The following is a 26,614-nucleotide window of genomic DNA, read 5'->3' as shown; positions in this document are numbered from 1 at the left end:
CCCCCCCGCCTGCGCCCCCCATCACACCCCCCTTCCCTCCCCCCGCTCCCCCTCTGCGCCCCCCCGCGCGGCGGGCCGGGTTCACCCCGCCGGCGACTGTCACCCGGTGCCCGGATGCTGATGCGGGGGGGGGGGAGAGGGGGAGGAGGCAGCTGGGGGGGGAGCCAGGGACGAGCATCCTCCAGCACCGGTCGCAGCATCCCTGGCGGGAGGGGGGGGGAGGGCCCCCTCTATCATGCTGGTACCCGGGCGGTGAGCCTCCCTCCCAGCCCAGCCCCCCCCCCGGCCCCGGTCCCTCCACCCCTCCCCCCGGCCCCCCCAAATCCGCCGGCATGCGGGGCTGAGGGGCTGGGGCCTCCGTCTATTGTTCCTGCCCAGGGAGGGGAATCGAGGCGGGGTGGGGGGGGGAGGTGGCAGACAAAGGGGGCCCGGCCGTCATGTCCGGCGGCAAGGAGCCTGGGGGGCACCCCCCGGGCCCGGCCCCCCAGCACGCCCAGTACGTGGGGCCCTACCGGCTGGAGAAGACCCTGGGCAAAGGCCAGACGGGTGAGTCTGCGGCACCGGCCCCCCCCACTCCCCCCTGCGGTCCCAGGGGCAGATCCCCTGCCCTAATACCAGGGGATGGGTCCCAATACACCGCCCTTCCCCCCCCCCATTCCCTGAGGTAGATCCCCCGCCCTGATACCGGGGGGATGGGCCCCAATACCTTATCCTCCCGCCCCCCCATTGCCTGGGATAAATCCCCCGCCCTGATACCAAGGGGGTGGGCCCCAATACACTGCCCTTCCCCTCCCCCATTCCCTGGGGTAGATCCCCCGCCCTGATACCGGGGGGGGCAATACAGAGTCCTTCTGCCCCCCATTGCCTGGGGTAAGTTCCCCGTCCTGAAACTGGGGGGGGGGGTGGACTCTACAAGATATTTCATCCCTACCCCCCCACACACAGACACTTCCCAGCTTAGATCATCTGCCCAGATGCAAGGGTGATGGGCTCAGCGTAAAGGCCCCCAGTAGAATTCCTTCCCACCCCCACTGGACCGGGCCAGAGTGTGGTCAGAGGGACACAGGAGGAATGTGGGCAGTCGGAGGGGGTTTAATATCCCCCCAGGGATGGAGCTGGGCAAGTTGGGGGTCAGTGATGCCAGGAGCTTAGGGTAGGGAGGTTGATAGACTTATGGGGTCTGGGGTGAGGTCAGTGGAGTTGTGGGGTCATGGAATGGGGGGTCCCTGGTGCGATGGGGTTGGGGGGTCATTGCAGCCATGGGATCTGGGGTGGGGGGTCCCTGGTGCGATGGGGTTGGGGGGTCATTGCAGCCATGGGATCTGGGGTGGGGGGTCCCTGGTGCGATGGGGTTGGGGGGTCATTGCAGCCATGGGATCTGGGGTGGGGGCTGTACCTTTCCTGGGTAGGACTGAGAAGTGTGTGTGGGGGGTGCTGGGAGTCAGTTTTCCAGGAGCTCTGTGCATGGCGAGGGTGGGGGGATGGGGAGCAACCCCAGAAGTGACGGCGGGGGGGGAATCCCAGCCTGGCAGGGGTGCATGTGTGTGTCTGTTTCACCTCTGTCCGGGGGGGGGGGGGGCTGGTCAGTTTCACACCTGGGCCTTGGGGTGGGATGGGGGAGTGGGGCTGCACGGACAGACTCTGGATCTGGACCCACTGCAGCCAGTACTGGGGTCTTGAGGGAAAATCTCTAGGCAGAGGGCAGGTGTTTGTGTGTGTGGGGGGGGGGGGTTCTGCTGCAGGGAGTGACGGGGGGGGGGGGGGGGGGAGGTGCCCAGCCCAGATGTCCATTAGGTTCCTAGCCAGCAGCCCGGAAAACCCACTGTCCAGCCCATCCCCTTGTGCTGGGTGTGGGGGGTTAGAAATACCAGAGGTCACTCGGATATGGGGCAAACCCCCCTGCCCCGCTCCCTCATGCCCTTGTCTCTGTGTGTGTGTGCGGGGGCGGGGGGTTATATTTGTACACTAAGAGGTTGTGGGTTGTGGTGGGGGGGAATGGAGCAATTTGCTGCAGTGCCGGGCTGTGGGAACCGCGTGGACGTCTGGCGCGGGGGGGGGCGGGGATTCGAGGAAATCCCGCTGGAGGGGGAGGGAAATTGCTGCAAATCTCCAGGCCTTGCTTGGCTCACACCGGGCGGTTCGGGGGAAACAGGGGAGGCAGCGATGAATATTGGGGAGGGGGCAGAGCTGACGGTGGATCTAATGTGTGTGTGGGGGGGGTGGATTTTGGGCTGAGGATGGAGGGGAGCCGGTTTAATGCAGTGGTTGTATGGAGGGGGGGATCCAGCCTGTGAGATAGAAACCCCCACCCCCAGCCAGCCTCCAGGGCTGGGGAGTTGGAGGGGTTAAACTTGCAGGAAGGATGGAGACCTGCTGGGGAGGGGAGTTCCCATCTTGGCCCCCTAAGTGGGGGGGAGCTCTGTCTCTCTGCCCCCCCACAAACTGGGATACCCCCCCACTCCCATGCAACATGCCGTGGGAATTCATGCCGGGGAGTTGGGTTTGTGTAGGGCCTGCAGAAATGTTTTTTGTTTACTCCGGGGGTGGAGCAGAAGGAGGCAGCGCAGGGAGGCCAGGGCCATGGGCCCGGAGCTGGGAAGACTAGAGCTGTAATCCCAGTTCTGCCTATGGGGCCGTGTCGCTCTCTGACTCAGTTTCCCCTTCTAGCAAACAGGGGTGGTAGCACCTGCCCAGGGGAGCGAGCGAGAGGGGGGATGGGATGTGGTGAAGGGAGTGGGCTCAGGAATCTGCTGGTGACTCTGTGGGTGTCCCTGGGTGAGTCCCTGAATCGCTCTCTGCCTCAGTTTCCCCAATCCTCCCTCTGTCTAGTTAGATTGTGAGTTCTTAGGGGTGGAGGCCGCCCCTTGCTGTGCATCCGTGCGCTACCAGAGGCCGCGCCCATTTGGCTGGAGGGAAGTTGGGGAAGACGGAGGGAGACAGGAGGCGAGGGGCGAACTCTGGGAGCAACACCATGTTGAGACCCTCAGACCCGCGGGCAGGGCCAGGTGGGTCCCCTGGCCAGACAGATGCGCAGACCCGTGGCGCAGGCTCACCTGGGATGGGGCTTGTGCAGAGGACGAGGGTTCGCCTGGGGTCCCGGCCTGGGGGGGGAGCTTCTCCTCCCCCCCGCCCCATCCTGACATCTTCCCATTGGGCACCAAAGACTTGTGCATCCCAGGACGCCCGGACGGGCACTGCTGCAAGGCCAGCGAGAGGGGGTCCCCAGGGCTCTGTGCTCCAGTCCTTCGGGGAGTTTGGCCTGCGGACTCAGCCTTCGAATCCAGCCCCTGCTGTCACTGGCCGCCCCCCCCCCCACCGTCCACTTCAGCCCCTGTAGGTTGCGTAGGGAGGTTTCTACCCCTGTGTGTCCCCCCTGCCGTCCTGGAGTCAATCCCTGGCCGAACTGGAGCAGATCTTTTGGAGACACTCGGTGGAAAAGTGGCCCCCGTGCCGGAGGATGCGCCCCTCGCCCGGGGAAGCCGGTCCCTCCTTCACCCCGCGGCCTGGTAAAAACATGCCCCTCGCTGCCGTTGTGGGGGCAGCGGTAGGCCCGGCTGAGAAAGGGAACAGTGGGGAGGTCGCAGCCCGAGACACCTGGGCGGCGTTTGGATCAGAACCCGAGGACGCCCGAAAACGAGCCCGGAACGGATGGGTCTGAAAACGCGCCGGCGAACGGGGCAGAGCCTGAGCTCCCCGGGCGGCGCTGGGGCCGAAGGGCTAACAGGACCCTGGGACGCATCAGCCCGGGATCCCCGAGTGGGAGCAGAGGTGGTTTGGCCTCTGGATCTGGCCCGGGGGCGAATCCTGCGCCCAGTGCTGGGCCTGCAGCGCGAGGAGGCTGTGGCGAAACGGCAGAGGCCGGAGAAGAGCGAGGGGGACGAGTGAAGGGTTAGAAAACCTGCCGGAGGGCGAGAGACGCCAAGAGCTCCAGCTCTGGTGCTGAGCGCGGAGACGGCTTGGGGGGGGACTTGATCCCCGGCTCTAGGGCCCGACGTGGGGAACGAATATTTCCTCCCGGGCTCCTCAAGTGGGCAGAGGAAGGTCGAACCCAACCCCCCGGCTGGACATCGGAGCGAGACAAACCCAGCTGGGAAAGGGGGCTGCCCGCTTTTAACCCGGAGGGGAATTAACCCTCGGACAGGCTTGCCAAGGGCTGGGGGGGATTCTCGGGCGCTGGCCACTTTGAAATCCAGCTTGGCTGTGTCTCTGAAGGATCTGCTCTGGGAATGATACCGGGGCGGCTCTCCGCTGTTCAGGGTTATCCCGGCTGGCCTTGGAAAGGGCAGATTTGTCCTTTTGCCGGTCGAGTTTCCAGCCATTTCTCTGGCCGAAAGGGGAGATGCCGGCCAGAGGACACGGTAGGCAGGAGAGGTGCGCTGAGAGATGGGCCGGCCGAAAGTGGCCACCGTCCCCTACATAGCAAAACATCTGTTCAGGGGGGCTGCCAGAAATCCATGTGGGTTGGGGGGCACACGGAGGCGGCAGGGATGGAGCGGGGAAACACACACACACACTGAGCTGTTTGGATGATCCAGGGGATCGCCCCGATTCTGGGTGTCGGGGATTCTCTGGGACCCTCTGCCCCCCGGATCCCAAAGGGCCCCGGTCACGGACCTGGGGAAGGACAATGGCTCCCTCTTGGTTGTGACTGTTGGAGCGTTTGGGGCCAGGGGAGGCGGGCGGCGGGCAATGCGAGGGAGGGGTGGGTTGGATCGAGGCACGGTGGGTGGAAGGAGCCAGACAAACAGACAGAGTTGAGGGGTGTTAACCCCCCCCGGTCAGTTTCATTTTTTTATCTCTGGTCAGTTTCACTTAAAAAGCCAGGCCAGCTCTCCCTTGACACCACTGCCCAGGTGTGACTGGCCCCGATCTCGATCGGGGGTGGGGGGCGTAGGTGCAGCACCCGGCAGGACAGGGACATCAGCGGGGGCACGCAGGGGTTCACTGGGGTGCTGCACTGCAGGGAGGAGGGTCAGTAGGGGGCGCTGTGCTGCAGGGGGGTTTTGTGGGGGTGCTCGGCAGGACCAGTGGGGGGCGCTGCTCGGCAGGGCCAGTGAGGGGTGCCGTGCTGACCCCTCTCCCCACCCACAGGGCTGGTGAAGCTGGGCGTTCACTGCATCACGGGGCAGAAAGTGGCCATCAAGATCGTGAACCGAGAGAAGCTGTCGGAGTCGGTGCTGATGAAGGTGAGTGGCTAGGGGTGATGTGGGGGGGGACACTCTGCAGGCCCCTCCCCTTCCCGGATCCAAAGTCCCCCTTGATCCCCCCCCAGCCCCCCTGGGAGTAGGGGGGAGCGTGGCTGAGTTTGGAACCCAGGCTTGGGCACCCCACCCCCCGGCCCCCATTCCTCCGCTCCGCCCCGATTCCCTTCCCCATCCCCCCTCTCTCTGTCGCCCCCTGCAGGTGGAGCGGGAAATCGCCATCCTGAAGCTGATCGAGCACCCGCACGTGCTGAAACTGCACGACGTCTACGAGAATAAGAAATATTTGTAGGTATTTATAGACGCTCCCTGCGCGTGTCCCCCCCATTCCCCCCCCGAGCCAGCCAGTCCCCGCCCTGGAGCCGGGTGGGAGCCGGCGCCCCCTAGAGGGGAAAGGCCCCGTGCCCCATTCTCTGCCAGCTGAGGTCTCCCATCCCAGCCCACAGACAGTCTGACACCGCTTAACTTTGGCGGGGTGGGGGGACATGGGCTGTCTCCTACCCTGGGGAGGTCCTGTGAAATGTCTTAAAACCGGGCCGTTCTTGATTGGCTGAGGAGATTGCCAGCTGGCCAATCGGAGCCCTCCAATCTGTGCTGTCACTTCAAAGGGTTTCAATTGGCCGGGGAGATGGTGAGCCAGCCAATCGGAGCCTTTGAATCTGTGCTTTCGCTTCTAAAGGCAACTGCTCTGGAATGCGGGGGCAGGGCTGATGTTCTAGAGCACTGCTCTGGAACGGGGGTGCGTCGGTCGATGTTCTAGATCGGCATGGTCTCGGGGCACCATGCCCTGGAGTAGCGCTCCAAACGGTGACTCTGCGTTCTAGATCGGCCCTCTGGAATTGGCCACACTGGCTGGTCTAGCTGGCTGTTCTGGAGGGAGGCCGTCCTGTACACGAAGCTCTGGAGTTTGACTCTAGAATAAGGGCCCCTGTCCCCGCTTTGCTATTCTAGAGCATCGCTCTGCAGTGGGTGTGTTGGCTTTTCTAGATGGCCGTTCGGTAATAAGCCGGTCCTTCGCTTGTGGATCAAGGTCATGGACCTAGAATCGGGACAGGGCATTGCTTCGCTGTTCTAGAGCAGCGCTGAGCAACGGGTGTGTTTGGTATTCTGGAGGGCGACTCTGCACTGATTGCTTTTCCAGAGTGGGGTGGTCTAGATTCATTGTCCTAGAGTTGCTATGATTGTCTAGATCTTGGTCCTAGAGCTGGGGCAGGCTTGTTGCTTTGATGTTCAGTTTGGAGAGGGTGCGTTTGTCCAGGGGACGGGTGGGGTGACGCAGGGTTCCTGGAGGCGACGCTCTAGATTGCGTGTCTAGAACCCGCTGGGCGTTGATGTTCCCGACTGTGGCTCCAGAACGCAGCTGAGTTTGCTCGGTTGTGCTGGACCCTCACATGGCTGTGGGCGTGTTTGCTTTTCCAGCAGGTTTGCTCTGTGATGACCCTCCCGCCCCGAACGCGATGTTCTAGGGCATGGATCTAGACCTGGGGCAGCCCGCTGGTTTGAGGTTCTCGAGCGTGGCTCTGGAATGGGCGTGTTTGCATTCCTGGCGGGTGGGTGGTGTCACGTCTGGAACAAGGCTCAGTCCGGGGGCAGGGGGGGGATTCTCCGACAGGGCTCCGTGAGTGAGACCCTGTGCAGAGCTCGCTGGGGTCGGGGGGTGCCCTGATTCCCCCCGCTGGAGGGGCCAGGCCCTGCTCGGTGTGTGTCCCTCTGCTCTGTGTGTGGTTTGTGTTAGGGGCAGGGTGCGTTAGATGCCAGGCAGTGACAGCTGGCTCCCCCCACCCCCACACATGCCCACACAAGGTGCCTTTGTCATCGCTGGGCTGTGACATAACTGGCTGATGTGACACATGGGGGTGAAACCTGGCACAGCCCCCCCCCCAGTGCTGCCCTGGGGCAATGGGGCCAGCCCTGCCTGCTGGGGGAGAGCGCCCCCTGCTGGGCCCCTGCCCCGCTCCCTGCAGCGCACGGTGGGGTCACTGTCCCAGCCCGACCTGGCTAAGCCAGGCTGCCGGGGGTTGGGGGGGGCAGTGGTGTCAAGGGAGAGTTCTGATTGGTCGTGACCTTTCCTCCTCCCCCCATTCCCTCCTCCCCACTTAACCCCCCACCCCTCCTTCTGCCCCTTCCCTGGCATTATCTCACTTCCCGCCCCTAATCCGCCTCCCCCTGAGTCCCTCAACCCCCTCTCCGGCCCTGACTCCACCCCCAATCCCCTTCCCCATAACCCCCCTCTCCCCATTTGCCTCCCCCCCATGCCCCCGCCAGGTACCTGGTGCTGGAGCACGTCTCGGGCGGGGAGCTGTTCGACTACCTGGTGAAGAAGGGGCGCCTCACCCCCAAAGAGGCTCGCAAGTTCTTCCGGCAGATCGTCTCCGCCCTGGACTTCTGCCACAGCTACTCCATCTGGTGAGCCCCCCCAGCACCCCCTCCACCCCACAGCAACCCACCACAGTCCCCGTGACCCCCACCTCCCCCCCGTTCTCTCCCACTCCAGCTCAGGCAGCGCTCCTCTCGCTGGGAACAGTAGTATGTCTTTTATCCTCTCGTTTTTTCCCACATCACACGCAGCCTGCGAGTGACAGGTCTGAGCTGAGGGCCCCCCCCGGATTGATTTGGAGTCACTCTTGTTTGAACTGAGGACAGGACTGGGTCTGCTCTCAGCCCCCTGGGTCAATCCGGAGTCACGCCGACTGCAATGGGGGCAGGGCCAAGTTCTGATCTCCACGCCATGGGGTCAGTCTGAAATCACTTCTGTTTGCACTGGGGGCAGGGCCGGTTCTGATCTCTAACTCCTGGACTCAATCTGGAGTCACTCCTGGTTGCACTGGGGATAGGTTTCTGATCTCAGCTCCCCAAGGGTCAATTCGGAGTCACTCCTGTTTGCAATGGGGAAAGGTTTCTGATCGCAGCTCCCCAAGGGTCAAGCCGGAGTCACTCCTGTTTGCACTGGGGGCAGGGCCGGCTCTGATCTCAGCCCCCGGGGGTCAATCTGGAGTCACTCCCATTTGCACTGGGGAAAGGGTTATCATCTCAGCCGCATAGGGTCAATCTGGAGTCACTCCAGTTTGCACTGGGGATAGGTTTCTGATCGCAGCTCCCCAAGGGTCAAGCCGGAGTCACTCCTGTTTGCACTGGGGGCAGGGCCAGTTCTTAACCCTTTGGGGTCTCTAACCCTCCCACTGCCCCACTGCAGCCACCGTGACCTCAAGCCGGAGAACCTGCTGCTGGACGAGAAGAACAACATCCGCATTGCGGACTTCGGGATGGCGTCCCTGCAGGTCGGGGCCAGCCTGCTGGAGACCAGCTGTGGGTGAGCCCCATGGGGCGGGGGGCTGGGGGGCTGGCGGAGTGGGGTGGGGGGGCTGAGATCCGCAGGGGCCTCGGGGGACTGGCCAGCGGGGAGAAGGGGCTGCTGGGGGCGCTGTCTGCCTCGGTGCCCCTCCTCCCCGCCCTGGCTGGGGGTGGGGCTGGGCGTCCATGGGGAGGTGTGGGGCGGGGGGGCGGGGCCTGTGTGACTCAGCCGCCCCCCTCGGGCTGAGCCTCCTTTTCACTCCGTCTCTCCCTCTGTCTGTCTGTCTGTCTCTCTCTCTTTGCTCCCCCTATTGCTGGCCCCCCAGCTCTCCCCACTATGCATGTCCCGAGGTGATCAAGGTAAGTCATGGAGTCCCGCCCCCTCCCTGCCCCTCATGCCAGCCCCACAGCCCATCGACCCTAGTATCCTGCCCCCTCCCTGACCCACGGCCCATCGACCCCCATATCCCGCCCCCTCCCTGACCCACACACCACACCCACGGCTCATCAACCCCCTATCCTGCCCTCTCCCTGTCCCACATGCCAGCCCCACAGCCCATCGACCCTGGTTTCCTGCCCCTTCCCTGCCCCATGGCCCATTGACCCCCATATCCTGCTCCCTCCCTGCCCCCCAGCTCAGCCCCATGGCCCATTGACCCCCTATGTCCTGCCCCTCCCTGCCCCACATGCCAGCCCCACAGCCCATTGACCCCCCATATTCTGCCCCTTCCTGCCCCCCAGCTCAGCCCCACAACCCAGGTGGGGTCGGATGGGTGGGGTGGACAGACGGACGTGGGGTCTCCAGACACTGTTGAAGTCGGCCGGGCGCTGAGTGTGGCTGGGGAATTGGAGCGCGGGGTGAGGGAATGGGGGGGCTTTCCCTCATTGGGGGCGGGGGTGGGGCTTTTCCTCGGGGAAGGGGCCAGGCTGTGGGTCCCTCCCCCGTCTGTTCCTAGCCTGGCCCCTCGTCCTCGTCCTGGGGGGCCTGTGGTCCCACTTGTTCAGGGGTTCGGTCCCCAGGGAGGGGCAGGGTGGGGGTGGGGGAGACTGTGCCCTGGGGAGGGGGGGGTCTACCTCGGGGGGGGGCCTGGGGGTGTTCCCTGGGGAGCCCCCTCCCTGTCCCAACCCTGTGTCTGTGCCGCACAGGGTGAGAAATACGACGGGCGACGGGCCGACATGTGGAGCTGCGGGGTCATTCTCTTCGCCCTGCTGGTGGTGAGTACCCTGAACCCCCCTACCCCTGGACCCCAGACCCCCTGCACCCCATCCCCCTGTGCCCTGCTCCCCCTGGACCCCCATTCCCCTGCGCTCCAGACCCCCTGCGCCCCATCCTCTGGTACCCTGTGCCCTGCTCCCCCTGTGCCCCCGAACCCCCTGCCCTCTGTACCCTCGGACTCCCCTCTCCCTGTACCCCCGAAACCCCCCATACCCCAGGACTCCCCTCCTGCTGTACCCCCAAACCCCCCTCCCCCTATACCCCTGGACTTCCCTCCCCCTGTACCCCTGTACCCTGCTCCCGCTGCACCCCTGGACTCCCTGGACCCTGTCCCCCTGTAACTCCTGTACCCCACTCCCCTGTGCCCCCTGCACCCCTGTACTCCTGTCCCCCTGAACTCCAGACTCTCTGCGCCCCATCCCCCCGTACCCCTGTATCCTGTTCCCCCTACGCCCCTGAAACCCTATGTGACGGAGCAGGGGGTGGGGCGGACTGACCTGGGGATGTTGCGGGGGAGTTTCACTGGGACTGTCGGCATGGGGGATGGGATACCGGGGGTGACTTCACTGGAGGGACGATACTGGAGCAGGTGACCTGAGCCGGGAGGGGGGCTGGGGCCAGGTGACACCTTCTGCCGGGAAGCTGGACAAAGGCTGGAGGAGGAGCCGGGGGGAGGCTGGGGGAGTTGGCTGGAGGGGGTTTGAGTTTGGGAGTGGACTGGGGAAACGGAGGGAGCCCCAGGGCTGGGGTCTAAGCTTCCTGCCCCCCCCCCCCCGAGGGACCTGACTGAGGAGGTCCTGTTGTCTGTACCTACAAGCTCTGTTTGGGGCTGTGTTCCTGTCGTCCAATAAACCTTCCGTTTTGCTGGCGGCTGAGAGTCACGGTGAATCGCAGGAAGTGGGGGGTGCAGGGCTCTGACTCCCCCACACTCTGTGACAACTGGTGGCAGCGGTGGGATGTACTGCACCCCGTGAACGGCGCTTCCTGCAGTAAGTGACTGAGGAGCAGTAAAACGAAGGGGGATTGACGAGGACCAGGCGTGCTGAAGGCTCAGAGAGGAGCGGTTTCGGGGGGCGGTTAACCCCTGGGAGTGTGTGACCAGCGAGAAGGGCTGTTGCAGTAACGGGGTCTCCCTGGGGACTGCGGTGAGCAGGCCCAGGGGCGGAGGAGCCTGCAGCTTGACCCTGGGAGAGAGGTGGTGACCTGGAGAAGGGCTGGCACAGTAGGGGCTCCTCCTGGAAACCGTGGGGAGCTGAGCGCACCCAGGCCTGCGAGTGGCTAGCGGGAAGATGTGTCATAAGCTCCTTAAGAGCGACCTGGTGGAGCTGTGCAGGCAGAGGGGGCTGGGCACTGGGAGGCTCACCAAAGAACAGCTGCTTGCCCGGCTGGAGGAGGAGGATCGCTCAGAGGAGCCGGTCCCTGACTCTGAGGGAAGCAGCCCGGCAGATGCAGGGTGGGCACCAGTGTCTGTCCCAGCCGAGCGTGGTCAGACAGCTGCCGAGGGCATCCCAGGACCCCTCCCACCTATGCCTAGGGGAAGGGCTGGGAGGAGCCCAGCGAATATTGAGGGCACCGTGACCCCCGCAGCCAGCAGGGGATCCTCCCGGCGGAGCTCCCCAGCGCTGGAGCTGAGGCGGCAGGAACTAAAGGAGAAGTGGGAAGAACAAGAGAAGCAGAGACAGCGTGAACTGGAGCTGGCCGGGCTGAGGAGCGGTGGGGCCCCCGGCTGCGGAGAGTGCGGGGGGGACCCAGGACTGCATGGAGATTTGATAAGTGCGTCCTGGCCCAGCGGAAGAAGGGGGAGGACATGGATGACTTCCTGAACGCCTCTGAGAAGGCCTGCGAGCTGCACAGGGTTGACCCTGCCGACAGGCTCTGGTTCCTCACCCCCTTACTGGACCCCGAAGCCGTGGGGCTGTCCGGCCAAATGAAAGGGGCGGAGGCAGGGGACTATGAACTGTTCAAAAAAGCCCTTCTCCGCGAGTTTGGGCTGACCCCCGAGGTGTACTGGAAAAGGTTCTGGAGTCAGCGTAAAACCCCTGAGGTCACCTACCTAGAACTGGCCCTCCAGATGCGGGGATACGCCCACAAATGGGCAGATGGGACCCAAACTAAGGACCTGCTCAACCTAATTGTACTGGAGCAAGGGTATGAACAGTGCCCAGCTGACCTGAGGCTGTGGTTGGGGGACAACCTGCGACTCGCAGGGCGGCTGGCCGACAGGTTCATGAACAGCCGGGCAGGGGGTGGCAGGGAGGAGTCCCAAAGGAACAAGCCCACCATGATGCAGAGAGAGAGTCACCCTGGGACCTCCCAAAGGGGGAACATGGAGCACCCCCTCCCAAGGGGAACATCCGGCGTCAGGACCAACCACCCGGCTTGAGAGGACCAACGTGACCTGAGCTGCTATCACTGTGGCCAGAGGCCATGTACGGACCCAGTGCCCCAGGCTCAGGGACAGACTGAGCAGACCCAACCCACACAGGGTTAACTGGGTAGGGACCCAGCCGGACAAGGGGCAGGCTTCCCAGGCAAGGAGGGCTGGCAGCTTACCAACTGCTCAGGACGGAGGAGTTTCCCAGGCCAGCTCCTCTGCGGGGCTGGATGCTCCAGACTTAAGGTTCTCCGTTTATAGGGGGGGCGCGGGGCTGTCCCTCCGGAGCGAGTGCCTTGTTCCCCTGGAGGTGGATGGGAGGAAGGTCAATGGATACTGGGATACGGGCGCGGAGGTGACGCTGGCCCGGCCCGAAGTGGTGGCTCCAGATCGGGTGGGGTCCAACACCTACCTGACCCTGACAGGGGTGGGCGGGACCCCATTTAAGGTGCCCGGGGCAAGGGTACACCTGAAATGGGGGGCCAAGGAGGGCCTCAAGGATGTGGGGGTGCACCACCATTTGCCCACTGAAGTTTTGATGGGGGGAGACCTAGAGGACTGGCCAAGCAAGCCCCAGACCGCCCTGGTTGTGACGCGTAGCCAGAGCCGGCGAGGGGCCCTGCGCCCTGACCTCGGGGAGGGTACCACACCGGAGGCGCAGGACCCTACCCTGGTGGGGAGGGAGGGCCGAGGGGCACGGCTCAGAGAGGCGGAGGCCTCAGACCTGGCCAGCGAGAGGGAACCGGGCCCCATCCCTTCCCCAGCCGCTGAGTTCCAGGCCGAGTTGAGGAAAGATCCCTCCTTGCGGAAGCTCAGGGACCTGGCCGACCTCAGGGTGGGACGGACCATGAGGAGAGGCTGCCAGGAGAGGTTCCTGTGGGAGAAGGGGTTCCTGTACCGAGAATGGGCTCCCACAAGGGAAGTGTTGTCCTGTGGGATCAGGAGGCAGCTGGTGGTCCCCCAGAAGTATTGCCGCAGGCTCCTGTACCTGGCCCATGACATCCCCCTCGCAGGGCACCAGGGAATCCGGCGCCCCCGGCAGAGGTTGCTACAGAACTTTTACTGGCCCGGGGTCTTTACCACGGTCCGGCAGTATTGCCGATCCTGAGACCCCTGTCAGAGGGTGGGGAAGGCCCGGGACAAGGGGAAAGCGGCTTTGAGACCTTTGCCCATCATAGAGGAGCCTTTCCAGAAGGTGGCCATGGACATCGTGGGGCCTCTCAGCAAGACGACCCGGTCGGGGAAGAAATACATTCTGGTGGTGGTAGATTTTGCCACCCGCTACCCCGAGGCCGTGCCCTTAGCTTCCATTGAAGCCGACACCGTGGCCGATGCGCTCCTGACCATTTTCAGCCGAGTGCGGTTCCCCAAGGAAGTCTTGACAGACCAAGGCTCCAACTTCATGTCGGCCCTGCTCCGGTGCTTGTGGGAGAAATGTGGGGTCCGGCACGACTGGGCCTCAGCTTATCACCCCCAGTCCATTGGGCTGGTGGAGAGGTTCAACGGGACGCTAAAGATGATGCTGAAAACCTTTATGAACCAGCACCCGCAGGATTGGGACAAGTACTTACCGCACCTGCTGTTCGCGTACAGGGAGGTGCCCCAGGAGTCGACCGGATTTTCGCCTTTCGAACTGTTATATGGCAGGAGGGTGAGGGGCCCCCTGGACCTGATGAGAGACGAGTGGGAGGGGAAGGCCACTTCCGATGGAGAGTCAGTGGTGGAGTATGTCCTGATCTTCCGAGAGAGACTGGCTGAACTCATGGGCCTGGCCAGGGAGAATCTGGCCAGAGCCCAGAGGAAGCAGAAGGTCTGGTATGACCGCACGGCGTGGGCCTGTGCCTATGCCACCGGGGATCAGGTGATGGTTCCCATCCCCGTGAGAAAGAACAAACTACAGGCCACCTGGGAGGGCCCTTTCAAGGTCGTCAAGCAGCTCAATGAGGTAAAGTATGTGGTGGAGCTGTCGAACCGGGCGCACCACCGCCGGGTGTACCATGTAAAACTGCTCAGGACCTGGAAAGAGAGGTCAGGGATATGCTGGCTTTGGGGGTGATCCAGCCATCTGCCAGCCCTGGAGCCTCGCTGGTGGTGCTGGTCCCCAAAAAGGACGGGTCGGTCCGGTTCTGTGTGGACTATCGGAAGCTCAATGCCATCACCGTGTCTGATGCCTACCCCATGCCCAGGCCTGAGGAGCTCCCAGACAAGCTGGGAGGAGCTCGGTACCTTACCACCATGGACCTTATGTCACGGAGTGTGGGGGAGTCCAGGCGCTGCACCCCTCTTCCTGGGATTCACTGAGACTCTCAGCCAGCCAGTAAAACAGAAGGTTTATTGGACAACAGGAACACAGTCTCAAACACGGCTTGTGGGTACACCCAGGACCCCTCAGTCCAGTCCTTCTGGGGGAGCAGAGAGCTCAGACCCCAGCCCTGGGGTTCCCTGTGTTCCTCCACCCAGCCCCAAACTGAAACTAAACCCCCCCCAGCAGACTCTCTCCTGCAGCCTCTGTTCACATTCCTGGGCAGAGGTGTCACCTCCCCCTCCCCCTCCTGGCTCAGGTGACAGGCTCTCAGGTCTCCCATCCCCAGGGCACATTCCCAGGTCAACACTCCCCCCTCCCTGCTGCGTCACATCCTCACATCTCTCCCCCCTTCGAGACTGAACTGAGGGGGGTCACGCCGACCAGTGACCTGGGGAAGTTCGGGGCCCCCTCTCCGGGACAGCGCATCCGCTATCATGTTGGCACTTCCCTTCACATGGACCACGTCCAGGTCGTAATCCTGCAGGAGCAGGCTCCATCTCAGGAGCTTGGCGTTGGCTCCTTTCATCTGGTGCAGCCAGGTCAGGGGAGAGTGGTCGGTGTAGACGGTGAAGTGCCGCCCGAAGAGATAGGGCTCTGGTTTCTTGAGGGCCCACACCATGGCCAGGCACTCCTTCTCGATGGCCGCGTAGTGTTGCTCCCGGGGTAGCAACTTCTTGCTCAGGTACACGATGGGGTGTCTCTCCCCCTTTTCATCCTCCTGCATTAACACCGCCCCCAGTCCCGTGTTGGAGGCGTCGGTGAACACCACAAAGGGCTTGTCAAAGTCTGGGTTTGCCAGAACTGGGCCACTGACCAGAGCCTCCTTCAGCGCCCGGAAAGCCTCCTGGCACTGCTCGGTCCAGGCCACCTTGTCTGGCTTCCCCTTCTTGCATAGCTCAGTGATGGGGATGGCTATGGCGCTAAAGTGGGGCACAAATCTTTGGTAGTATCCTGCCATCCCAATAAAGGCTTGGACCTGCTTTTTGGTGTGGGGAGCGGGCCAGTCTCTGATCACCTCCACCTTGGCTGGTTCCGGCTTTAGGCGGCCGCTCCCCACCCGATGGCCCAGGTAAGATACTTCCGCCATCCCCACCTTGCACTTCTCCGCTTTTACAGTCAGCCCAGCCCCCTGGAGTCGGTCCAGCACTTGTCTAACCTGGGACACGTGGTCCTCCCAGGACTGGCTAAAGACACAGATGTCATCAATATACGCCACGGCAAAACTCTCCATCCCCCTCAGGAGCTGGTCCACCAGGCGCTGGAAGGTGGCCGGCGCTCCCTTGAGGCCAAAAGGCAGGGTCAGGAACTCATAGAGCCCCAGCGGGGTGATAAAGGCCGATTTCAGCCGGGCATCTGCATCCAGCGGCACTTGCCAGCAGCCCTTTGTAAGGTCCATGGTGGTGAGGTACCGAGCTCCTCCCAGCTTGTCTAGGAGCTCGTCAGGCCTGGGCATGGGGTAGGCATCAGACACGGTGATGGCATTGAGCTTCCGATAGTCCACACAGAACCAGACCGACCCATCCTTTTTGGGGACCAGCACCACCGGCGAGGCCCAAGGACTGGCAGACGGCTGGATCACCCCCAAAGCCAGCATGTCCCAGACCTCTCTTTCCAGGTCCTGGGCAGTTTTCCCTGTGACTCGGAAGGGGGAGCATCTTATCGGCGGGTGCGACCGTGTCTGCACCCGGTGGACAGTCAGATTAGTGCGTCCAGGCTGGTTGGAAAACAGCTGTCGGTAGGGATGCAGCACCCCCCTGACCTCAGCTTGCTGGGCAGGGGTGAGCTGATCCGAGAGGGGAATTGTTTCCAGGGGGGAACCAGCTCTGGTCCCAGGGAATAGATCTACTAAAGGGTCATCTCTCTGCTCCTCCCACTGTCCACACACGGCCAACACCACATTCCCCCTGGCATAATATGGCTTCATCATATTCACATGGTACACCCGGCGGTGGTGCGCCCGGTTCGACAGCTCCACCACATAGTTTACCTCATTGAGCTGCTTGACAACCTTGAAAGGGCCCTCCCAGGCGGCCTGTACGTCCTCCCGCTCCTTAGGCTCGGCCAGGAAGCACTTATCAAAGCTTCTTGCAGTGTTGGGTCCTCCGGCAGGCAGCTTCCCTCAGGGACAGGGATCGGGTCATCCAAGCGATCCCTCTCCTCCAACTGGGCAATCAGCTGTTCCTTGGTGGACCTCCCAGTGCGCAGCCCCCTCTGCCTGCACAGCTCCACCAGGTCGCTCTTAAGGCGTTTAGCGTACATCTCCCTGCTGGCCACTCGCAGGCCAAGCAGCTTTCTACAGTCTGCAGGAAAAACCCCTCGTGTGCCAGTCCTTCTTGAGGTCACCACCTCTTTGCCAGGGTCGAGCTGCAGACTCCTCTGCCCCTGGGACCGCTCGCTGCAATCCCCCGGGGGACCCTGTTACTGCAAAAGTCCTTCGTTTTACTGCTCCCCAGTCACTTACTGCAGGAAGCGCCGTTCACGGGGTGCAGTACATCCCACTGCTGCCACCAGCTGTCACAGAGTGTGGGGGAGTCCAGGCCCTGCACCCCTCTTCCTGGGATTCACTGAGTCTCTCAGCCAGCCAGTAAAACAGAAGGGTTATTGGACCACAGGAACACAGTCCAAAACAGAGCTTGTGGGTACAACCAGGACCCCTCAGTCAAGTCCTTCTGGGGGAGCAGGGAGCTCAGACCCCAGCCCTGGGGTTCCCTGTGTTCCTCCACCCAGCCCCAAACTGAAAATTAAACCCCCCCAGCAGGCTCCCTTCTGCTGCCTCTGTTCACATTCCTGGGCAGAGGTGTCACCTCCCCCTCCCGGCTCTGGTTACAGGCTCTCAGGTCTCCCACCCCCAGGGCACATTCCCAGGTCAACACTCCCCCCTCCCTGCTGCCTCACATCGGCACATCACCCCCGGGGCTCTATGAGTTCCTGGCCCTGCCTTTCGGCCTCAAGGGAGCGCCGGCCACCTTCCAGCGCCTGGTGGACCAGCTCCTGAGGGGGATGGAGAGTTTTGCCGTGGCGTATATTGATGACATCTGTGTCTTTAGCCAGACCTGGGAGGACCACGTGTCCCAGGTTAGACAAGTGCTGGACCGACTCCAGGGGGCTGGGCTGACTGTAAAAGCGGAGAAGTGCAAGGTGGGGATGGCGGAAGTATCTTACCTGGGCCATCGGGTGGGGAGCGGCCGCCTAAAGCCGGAACCAGCCAAGGTGGAGGTGATCAGAGACTGGCCCGCTCCCCACACCAAAAAGCAGGTCCAGGCCTTTGTTGGGATGGCAGGATACTACCGAAGATTCGTGCCCCACTTTAGTGCCATAACCACCCCCATCACTGAGCTATGCAAGAAGGGGAAGCCAGACAAGGTGGCCTGGACCGAGCAGTGCCAGGAGGCTTTCCGGGCGCTGAAGGAGGCTCTGGTCAGTGGCCCAGTCCTGGCAAACCCAGACTTTGACAAGCCCTTTGCGGTGTTCACCGACGCGGCAGACGTGGGGCTGGGGGCGGCGTTAAGGCAGGATGGTGGAAAGGGGGAGAGACACCCCATCGGGTACTTGACCAAGAAGTTGCTACTCCGGGAGCAGAACTCCGCGGCCATCGAGAGGGAGTGCCTGGCCATGGTGCGGGCCCTTAAGAAACTCCAGCCCTGTCTCTTCGGGCGACACTTCACCGCGTACACCGACCGCTCCCCCGACCGGGCTGCACCCCATGAAAGGAGCCAAGGCCAAGCCCCTGAGGTGGAGCCTGCTCCTGGAGGGTTAGGCCAGGGACGTGGTCCATTGACGGGAAGTGCCAACATGATAGCGGACGCGCTGTCCCGGAGAGGGGGGCCCGAACTTCCCCAGGTCACGGGTCAGTGACCCCGCTCAGTTCAGTCTCGAGGGGGGGATGTGACGGAGCAGGGAGGGGGGGCGGATTGACCTGGGGACGCTGCAAGGGGGTTTCACTGGGTCTGTCGGCATGGGGGGTGGGACACTGGGGTGCGGGGGGGGGGTGACACCTTCTGCCGGGAAGCTGGAGAAAGGCTGGAGGAGGAGCCGGGGGAGTCGGCTGGAGGGGGTTTGAGTTTGGAGCGGTCTGGGGAAATGGAGGGAGCCCCAGGGCTGGGGTCCAAGCTCCCTGCCCCCCAGATGGACCTGACTGAGGGGTTCTGTTTGTACCTACAAGCTCTGTTTGGGGCCGTGTTCCTGTCGGCTAATAAACCTTCCGTTTTACTGGCCGGCTGAGAGTCGCAGGAAGTGGGGGTGCAGGGCTCTGACTCCCCCATAGTCCATGACACCCTGTGCCCCCGCTCCCCTGTGCCCCTGACTCCCTGCACCCCCATTCCCCCTGCACCCCTGTACCCCTGTGCCCCATACCCCCAATCCCCTGCACCCTGATACCCCTGTCCTCCAGGATCCCCACTTCCCTGCACCCCAACCCCCTGTATCCCTGTGCCTCACTCCGCTGTACTCCCGCTCCCCTAGCCCTGGACCTTGATCCCCCTGCACCCCGATCCCTCTGTGCCCCAATCCCTCTGCGCCTTATCTCCTGGATCCACCCTCCCCTGCGCCCCTGTACCCCTGTGCCCTGCGCCCCAGACCCCTGCACCCTGATACCTCTGTACTCCGGGATCCCCACTTCCCTGCACCCCAAGCCCCTGTACCCCTGCACCCCACTCCCCTGGACCCCCGCTCCCCCTGAACCCCGATCCCTCTGTGCCCCAATCCCTCTGCGTCTCATCTCCCGGATCCACACTCCCCCTGCGCCCCTGTACACCTGCTCCCCTGCGCTCTGGACCCTCATCCACCCATCCTCCTGTACCCCCATCCCCCTGCACCCCGCTCCCCCTGTGCCCCCATCCCCCTGTACCCCCACTCCCCTGCACCCCCATTCCCCTACACCCCATTCCCTGGACCCCCATCCCCCTGTACCTCCAATCCCCTGGACCCCCCCATCCCTGTTCCCCCTGTACCCCATTTCCCTGTACACCAATCCCAGGCCCCTTTGCCCCATCACCCTGTACCCCCATCCCCGGATCCCCCTGTACCCCCTTCACCCAGACACCCCTGGACCCCCAGTACACCTGGACCTCCCTGTACTCCCCATCCCTCTGAAGCCCCTGTATTCCTGGTCCCCCCTGGAGCCCCACCCCCAGGCCATCCTGGACCCCCCAGGGTTGGGGGGCTCCTGTCCCCCAGAGGGATCTCAGGGTCACCCCCACCCGCTGAGGGCGTCTCTCCCCCCCCCCCCGTCCTGCAGGGGGCACTGCCCTTCGACGACGACAACCTGCGGCAGCTGCTGGAGAAGGTGAAGCGGGGGGTCTTCCACATGCCCCACTTCATCCCCCCCGACTGCCAGAGCCTCCTGCGTGGCATGATCGAGGTGGAGCCGGAGAAACGGCTCAGCGTGAGTCCGGCTGGGGGGCGCTGGCTGGGGGAGATGTGGGGTGTGGGGGGCACCTGCTGGGGGAGCTGTGGGGGCACTGTGGGGCGTGGGGGGTGCTGGCTGGGGGAGCTGTGGGATGTGGGGGGCGCCTGCTGGGGGAGCTGTGGGGGCACTGTGGGGCGTGGGGGGCACTGGCTGGGGGCGTAGGGGGTGCTGGCTGGGGGAGCTGTGGGGTGTGGGGGGCGCCTGCTGGGGGAGCTGTGGGGGCACTGTGGGGCGTGGGGGGCGCTGGCTGGGGGTGCAGAGGGCGCTGGCTGGGGGAGCTGTGGGTTGTGGGGGGTGCTGGCTGGGGAAGCTGTGGGGAATGGGGGGCACCGGCTGGGGGGAGCAGTGGGGGCCAGGCAGGACCAGCTAATTCGGCTGCTGTCTCCTCTGCCCGTAGCTGGAGCAGATCCAGAAGCATCCCTGGTTCCTGTGAGTATCACATGCAGCCGCCCCCTGCCCCACCCCTTGGGCCCATCACCCTGGTGTCCCGCCCCCTGCCCTGCCCCTGCGCCCATCACCCTGGTGTCCTGCCCCCTGGGCCCATCACCCTGGTATCCCGCCCCCTGCCCTGCCCCTGCGCCCATCACTCTGGTGTGCTGCCCCCTGGGCCCATCACCCTGATGTCCTGCCCCCTGCGCCCATCACCCTGGTATCCCGCCCCCTGCCCTGCCCCTGCGCCCATCACCCTGGTGTCCTGCCCCCTGGGCCCATCACCCTGGTATCCCGCCCCCTGCCCTGCCCCTGCGCCCATCACCCTGGTGTCCCGACCCCTGGGCCCATCTACCCCGGTATCCTGGCTTCTCTGGTTAGAGCCTGGCACCCCCCCCGGCACCCCAACAGTTGAATATTTCTTATGAGAACCCGGCTTAACCCCCCATTGCCGGGATCCCCCCCATCCCTCCCCCCTGCCAGGATTCCCCCAGCCCCCCATCCCGCGCTCCCCCCGCCGGTAGCAGCAGTGGGGCTGTTCCCCGCAGGGGGGGGAAGAACGAGCCGGAGCCGGAGCAGCTGGTGCCGCGGAAGGTGTCGATCCGGCGCATCCAGTCGGTGAGCGAGCTGGACCCCGACGTGCTGGAGAGCATGTACTCGCTGGGCTGCTTCCGCGACAAGGGGCGACTCCAGCACGAGCTGCAGGCCGAGGGGTACGGGGGGCTGCAGGCCGAGGGGGACGGGGGGCTGCAGGCCGAGGGGGACGGGGGGAGGGGCTGCAGAAAGAGGGGTATGGGGGGGCTGCAGGGGGAGGGGCTGCAGGCCGAGGGGGACGGGGGGCTGCAGGCCGAGGGGGACGGGGGGAGGGGCTGCAGAAAGAGGGGTACGGGGGGGCTGCAGGGGGAGGGGCTGCAGGCCGAGGGGGACGGGGGGCTGCAGGCCGAGGGGGACGGGGGGAGGGGCTGCAGAAAGAGGGGTACGGGGGGGCTGCAGGGGGAGGGGCTGCAGGCCGAGGGGGACGGGGGGCTGCAGGCCGAGGGGGACGGGGGGAGGGGCTGCAGAAAGAGGGGTACGGGGGGGCTGCAGGGGGAGGGGCTGCAGGCCGAGGGGGACGGGGGGCTGCAGGCCGAGGGGGATGGGGGGAGGGGCTGCAGAAAGAGGGGTACGGGGAGGCTGCAGGGGGAGGGGCTGCAGAAAGAGGGGCATGGGGGGCTGCAGGCCGAGGGGTACGGGGGGCTGCAGGCCGAGGGGGACGGGGGGCTGCAGGCCGAGGGGGACGGGGGGAGGGGCTGCAGAAAGAGGGGTACGGGGAGGCTGCAGGGGGAGGGGCTGCAGAAAGAGGGGCATGGGGGGCTGCAGGCCGAGGGGTACGGGGGGCTGCAGGCTGAGGGGAACAGGGGGAGGGGCTGCAGAAAGAGGGGTACGGGGGGGCTGCAGGGGGAGGGGCTGCAGGCCGAGGGGTACGGGGGGCTGCAGGCCGAGGGGGATGGGGGGAGGGGCTGCAGAAAGAGGGGTATGGGGGGGCTGCAGGGGGAGGGGCTGCAGAAAGAGGGGCATGGGGGGCTGCAGGCCGAGGGGGACGGGGGGAGGGGCTGCAGAAAGAGGGGTACGGGGGGCTGCAGGCTGAGGGGTAGCGAGCAGGCAGGAGGGGGAGGGGAGGGGGCAAGAGAGACTGGTGGGGGGGATGGTGCTGTGGGGAGGGTGAGTTCAATTGAGGGGGTGCGGCGGGGGGGTGAGACCGGTGTGGGGAGGGGCACGGCAGTGGTGGGCGACAGACAGGGCATGGGGGGGACATGACTGGAGGGGGAGATGCGGGGGGGGCAGGAGGCCGGAGGGGGTTGGGAGATGGGGTGGGGGGTTGTGGCCGGGGGCTTGGGAGGGGAGGGGGGAGGAGGAAGGAGCGGAGCAGGGGCAGGGGAGGGGAGTTGTGGGAGGGGGTTAATGACAGGAAGGGAGGGGGGTGGCCCCCGCATGGCCCTGATCCCCCCTCCCGCCACCCCAGGGAGAACCAGGAGAAGATGATCTATTACCTGCTGCTGGATCGCAAGGAGCGTTACCCCAGCTGTGAGGACGAGGACCTGCCGCCCCGCAACGACGCCGGTGAGACCCCCCCGGAGCCCCCTCCGCCCCCGCGCCGCTCCCCCCCGGAGCCCCCTCCGCCCCCGCGCCGCTCCCCCCCGGAGCCAGCCACAAACCCCGCGCTGCTCCCCCCCGGAGCCCCCTCCGCCCCCGCGCTGCTCCCCCCCGGAGCCCCCTCCACCCCCGCGCCGCTCCCACCCGGAGCCAGCCGCATCCCCAGCGCTGCTCCCCCCCAGAGCCAGCCGCATCCCCCGCGCCGCTCCCCCCCAGAGCCCCCTCCGCCCCCGTGCCGCTCCCCCCCGGAGCCAGCCACAACCCCCGCGCTGCTCCCCCCCGGAGCCCCCTCTGCCCCCACGCTGCTCCCCCCCCGGAGCCAGCCACAACCCCCGCGCTGCTCCCCCCCGGAGCCCCCTCCACCCCCGCACCACTCCCCCCCAGAGCCAGCCACATCCCCAGCGCTGCTCCCCTCCAGAGCCAGCCGCATCCCCCGCGCTGCTCCCCCCAGAGCCCCCTCCGCCCCCGCGCCGCTCCCACCCGGAGCCAGCCCAACCTCCGCGCTGCTCCCCCCCAGAGCCAGCCGCATCCCCAGCACCGCTCCCCCCCGGAGCCAGCCACAACCCCCGCGCCGCTCCTCCCCAGAGCCCCCTCCGCCCCCTCGCTGCTCCCCCCCCAGAGCCCACCCCGGTGCCTACTCCCCCCGTGCCACTCCCCCCAGAGTCCACTCGGCCCCCCGCCCCACTTCCCCCAGAGGCAGCTGCATCCCCAGAACCAGCTCCCAGCGCTGCACCCCCATAAACCATCCCCCCTCCCCCGTGTCCCGGAGCCAGCCCCCGCCTCCCCCAGAGCCACCGCATCTCAGCCCCCGTCCACCCGGCCCCTGCGCCCCACCCCAGAGGGGCCGTGTCCCCGCGCCGGGCAAGGGGTCCCCGGATACCCAGCCCCCACGACCCCACCCCAGAGTGGCTGCGTCCCGCACTCACCTCCCCCCCGCCGGTTCCCTGGCAGACCCCCCCCGGAAGCGGGTCGACTCGCCGATGCTTAACCGCCACGGGAAACGGCGGCCCGAGCGGAAGTCCATGGAGGTCCTGAGCGTCACCGATGGGGGCTCCCCGGTCCCGGCCCGACGGGCCATCGAGATGGCCCAGCACAGCCAGAGGTGAGGGGGGCTGGGGGGCACCAGAGGAGGCGGGGAGGGGTGACAGCTCCAGGGGCCCATTGCACAGCCTGGTGCTAGGGGGCGCTGCCCTCCCTCCCCTGCCCCCCTTCAGTGCCCCATCTTCCCAGCCAGGCACTGGGTGGGGCTGCAGCTGTGCCCCCCTCAGCGCACCCCCCCCAATTGCTCTGCAACCACCGTGCCGTGTGTCAGAGCCCCTGTACAGCTGAGGGGGATTCCCTGTCTGTGTCCCTGCAGCCCCCCCCCATGGCTCTGCCTGGCCTAGTCCCCATCCTGCCCCTGCGGGGGACAACCCTGGAGCTGGGCCCGTCTCTCTCCCTGACCCCCAACCTGTGCCCCTCACCCAGGTCTCGCTCCGTCAGCGGCGCTTCCACTGGCCTGTCCTCCAGCCCCCTGAGCAGCCCCAGGGTGAGTGTCTGACGGGCCCCCTGCCGGGGGAGGGGGCGGAGCTGCCCCATGGGGTGGGGCTGGGGCTGCTATGGGGGCAGGGACAGGGCGGGGGTCGCTGTGGGGACGGGGGCTGAGGGGGCAGGAAGGGGGGCACGGTCCAGGGGAACTCTTGGTGGGTGGGGGGGTCACAGACCCTGCAGCCTCATTCCACCTCATTTGGCCTCGGTGCAGAAAGGCAAAATCTGGGGGAAAGGGGGGACAGAGAGACGCCCCCCGGGGGGCAGGGCAGCTGGCGGGGGGGCGAGGGCTCGAGGGAGGAGATAGGTCAGGGGCTTGGGGTCTGACTGGGGGGAGGAGGGGGGATGGGGGATGGGGGAGGGGAAGGCTGGCAGGGCGGGGGATAGGGATAGAGGGGGGCTGGCTGGGGGAGATGAGGTTGTGGGGCTGGGGGTTGTGGGGTGGGCAGTGGGGAGTTTGGGGGCTGGGGGGGGAGTTGGGGGCTGGTTGGCAGTAGATGGGCGTTGGGGGGCAGGGGCTGAGGGAGGGGAGGGCTGGCGGGGGTGACAGGGGTTGTAGATTGGAGGGGCGGGAGAGGGTAGCTGGGGGGCTGGGAGAGGGGAAGCTGGGTAGGGAGGTGTCCAGGGGGCATAGATTGGGGGCTGGGGAAAGGGTAGGTGGGGGGCTGGGGGATGGGAGGGGAAGCCTGACAGCGGGTGACGGGGGTTGTAGATCAGGGGCCTGGGGCAATGGGTGGGGGGGTCGATGGGGGGTTCGTAGATTGGGGGCTGGGGGTAGCTGGGGGAGGGGAGAGCTGGTGGGGGGCAATGGGGGGTCATAGATCGGGGGGTTGGGGAGGGGTAGGTGGGGGAGGGGAGCGCTGGCGGGGGGCAGAGGGTCGTAGATCGGTGGCTGGGGTAGCTGGGGGAGGGGAGAGCTGGTGGGGGGCAATGGGGGGTTGTAGTTGGGGGGGGCTGGGGAGGGGAAGCCTGGCAGCGGGTGACCAGGGCTGTAGATCGGGGGCGGGGGCGATGGCTGGGGGGCTGCGGGGGGTCATTGCTGCGCCTCACGCTCACCCCATCTCACGGCTCTCCCCCCCCCTCCGCCCTCCTTCCCCCCGGGGGGGCATCTCTCTGTCCCTCCTTCCCCCCCCACCCAGAGCCCCGTCTTCTCCTCCCCACCCCCGACGCCGGAGCCCCCCGCGCCCCCCAAGACCCAGACGCTGCCGGCCAAGGGCAGCCTGGCCGGGGGGCGGGGGCTGCACCAGAGCCGGCGCTCGGCCCCCTTCCCGCTGCCCCCCGCCGCCTCCCCGCCCCCCATCCCCCCTTCCCGCTTCCGCTTCCCCCCGACTAAGCCCCCCCCCGCCTCTGTGCCGCAGGTCACCCCCCACCCTTCCCCCCGGGGCAGCCCCCTCCCCACCCCGCTGGGCACCCCTGTCCACACACCCAAGGACAGCCCCTCGGGCACCCCCGGGGGGACCCCCCCCTCCAGCCCCGGGGCCGCCGGCCTGGCCTGGAAGACGCGGCTCAACTCCATCAAGAACAGCTTCCTGGGGTCGCCCCGCTTCCACCGCCGGAAACTGCAAGGTGAGGGGCTGGGGGGATCGGGGGGCAGCGGGGGTCTGGGGGGCCGTGGGGGGATCGGGGGGTCGCAGGGAGGACAGGGGGCAGCAGGGGGCTGGGGGGCCATGGGGGCAGTGGGGGGATTGGGGGGTCGCAGGGGGGATCGGGGGGTCACAGGGAGGACGGGGCAGCAGAGGGCTGGGGTGTCGCAGGGGGTTGCAGGGAGGACCGGGGGGTCGCAGGGAAGACCGGGGGCTGGGGAGATTGGGGGGTTGCAGGGAGGACTGGGGGCAGTGGGGGGCTGGGGGGATCGGGGGGGTCGCAGAGAGGACGGGGGCAGCGGGGTGCTGGGAGGATTGGGGTGCAGTGGAGGGATCGGGGGTTGCAGGGAGGACTGGGGGGCTGGGGGGTTCGGGGGGCAGTGGGGGGGTTGGGGGGTCACAGGGAGGACAGGGCAGCGGAGGGTTGGGGGGCCTGGGGGGTCGCAGGGAGGACCGGGGGATCGCAGGGGGTACTGGGGGCAGCCGGGGGCTGGGGGGATCTGGGGGTCGCAGGGAGGACCGAGGGCTGGGGGGCCCAGGGGAAAGTGGGGGGATCGGGGGGTCGCAGGGAGGACCGGGGGTGGCTGGGGGGACCGGGGGACACAGGGGACTGGGAGCAGTGGGGGGCTGGGGGACATTGGGAGTTGGGGGGCCAGGGAGCAGAGCAGGATGGGGGGATCGGGGGGGAAGAAACCCTGGGTCAGGAGGGGAAATTGGGGGCAGGAGGGCAGGAATCAGTGGGGTGCTGGGGGTGGTGGGAGAGGCAGAAGGGGGGAATTGGGGAGGGAGGATCAGAGAGGGTGGGGGTGGGGGGCTCGTGGGCAGGGGGCTCGTTGGTGTTTCTGCCCCTCTAACCCCCTCTCCCCCCCGCAGTCCCCACCCCGGAGGAGATGTCCAGCCTGACGCCGGAGTCCTCCCCAGAGTGAGTATGGGGGGGACTGGCCCCCCCTGAGCCCCACTGCTCCCCCGCCAAGCCCTGCACCCCCCAATGCCACCCCTTCCCCCACCCCCCACCTGCTGACCCTGCTTCTCCCCCATACTCCCCTCACCGACCCTGCTTGCCCCCGAACCTGCTGACACCCCCACACGCCCTCCTCTGGCCCCCCCTCGTCCTCCAGCACCTGCCGACCCCCCTGTCTCTGCCCCCT

General features: G+C 66.1%; 1 protein-coding gene across 2 annotated transcripts in view; it reads left to right on the top strand.

The window, feature by feature from the left end:
- Nucleotides 1-411: 411 nt before the first annotated feature.
- BRSK1 (BR serine/threonine kinase 1) overlaps nt 412-26,614 on the top strand; it is a 29,247-nt gene continuing 3,044 nt past the window's right edge. The window contains exons 1-15 of one of the 2 annotated variants that reach the window (XM_084612123.1): nt 412-546; nt 5,092-5,186; nt 5,404-5,489; nt 7,467-7,607; nt 8,395-8,511; nt 8,819-8,852; nt 9,639-9,707; nt 19,624-19,770; nt 20,192-20,223; nt 20,772-20,936; nt 22,226-22,323; nt 23,308-23,458; nt 23,824-23,884; nt 25,242-25,449; nt 26,340-26,388. In XM_084612123.1, the coding sequence (XP_084468249.1) occupies nt 438-546; nt 5,092-5,186; nt 5,404-5,489; nt 7,467-7,607; nt 8,395-8,511; nt 8,819-8,852; nt 9,639-9,707; nt 19,624-19,770; nt 20,192-20,223; nt 20,772-20,936; nt 22,226-22,323; nt 23,308-23,458; nt 23,824-23,884; nt 25,242-25,449; nt 26,340-26,388 (1,562 nt within the window). In that variant the 5' untranslated portion in view covers nt 412-437. Of the gene's footprint in view, nt 547-5,091; nt 5,187-5,403; nt 5,490-7,466; nt 7,608-8,394; nt 8,512-8,818; nt 8,853-9,638; nt 9,708-19,623; nt 19,771-20,191; nt 20,224-20,771; nt 20,937-22,225; nt 22,324-23,307; nt 23,459-23,823; nt 23,885-25,022; nt 25,450-26,339; nt 26,389-26,614 lie in introns of both variants that reach the window. The other variant, XM_084612122.1, reaches the window with a different exon arrangement.

This window comes from Lepidochelys olivacea (assembly GCF_965140295.1).
Source record: "Lepidochelys olivacea isolate rLepOli2 genome assembly, chromosome: 23".
Lineage (NCBI taxonomy): Eukaryota > Metazoa > Chordata > Testudines > Cheloniidae > Lepidochelys > Lepidochelys olivacea.
Note: the sequence above shows the minus strand (reverse complement) of the source record. Positions and strands in the feature narration are given on the sequence as shown.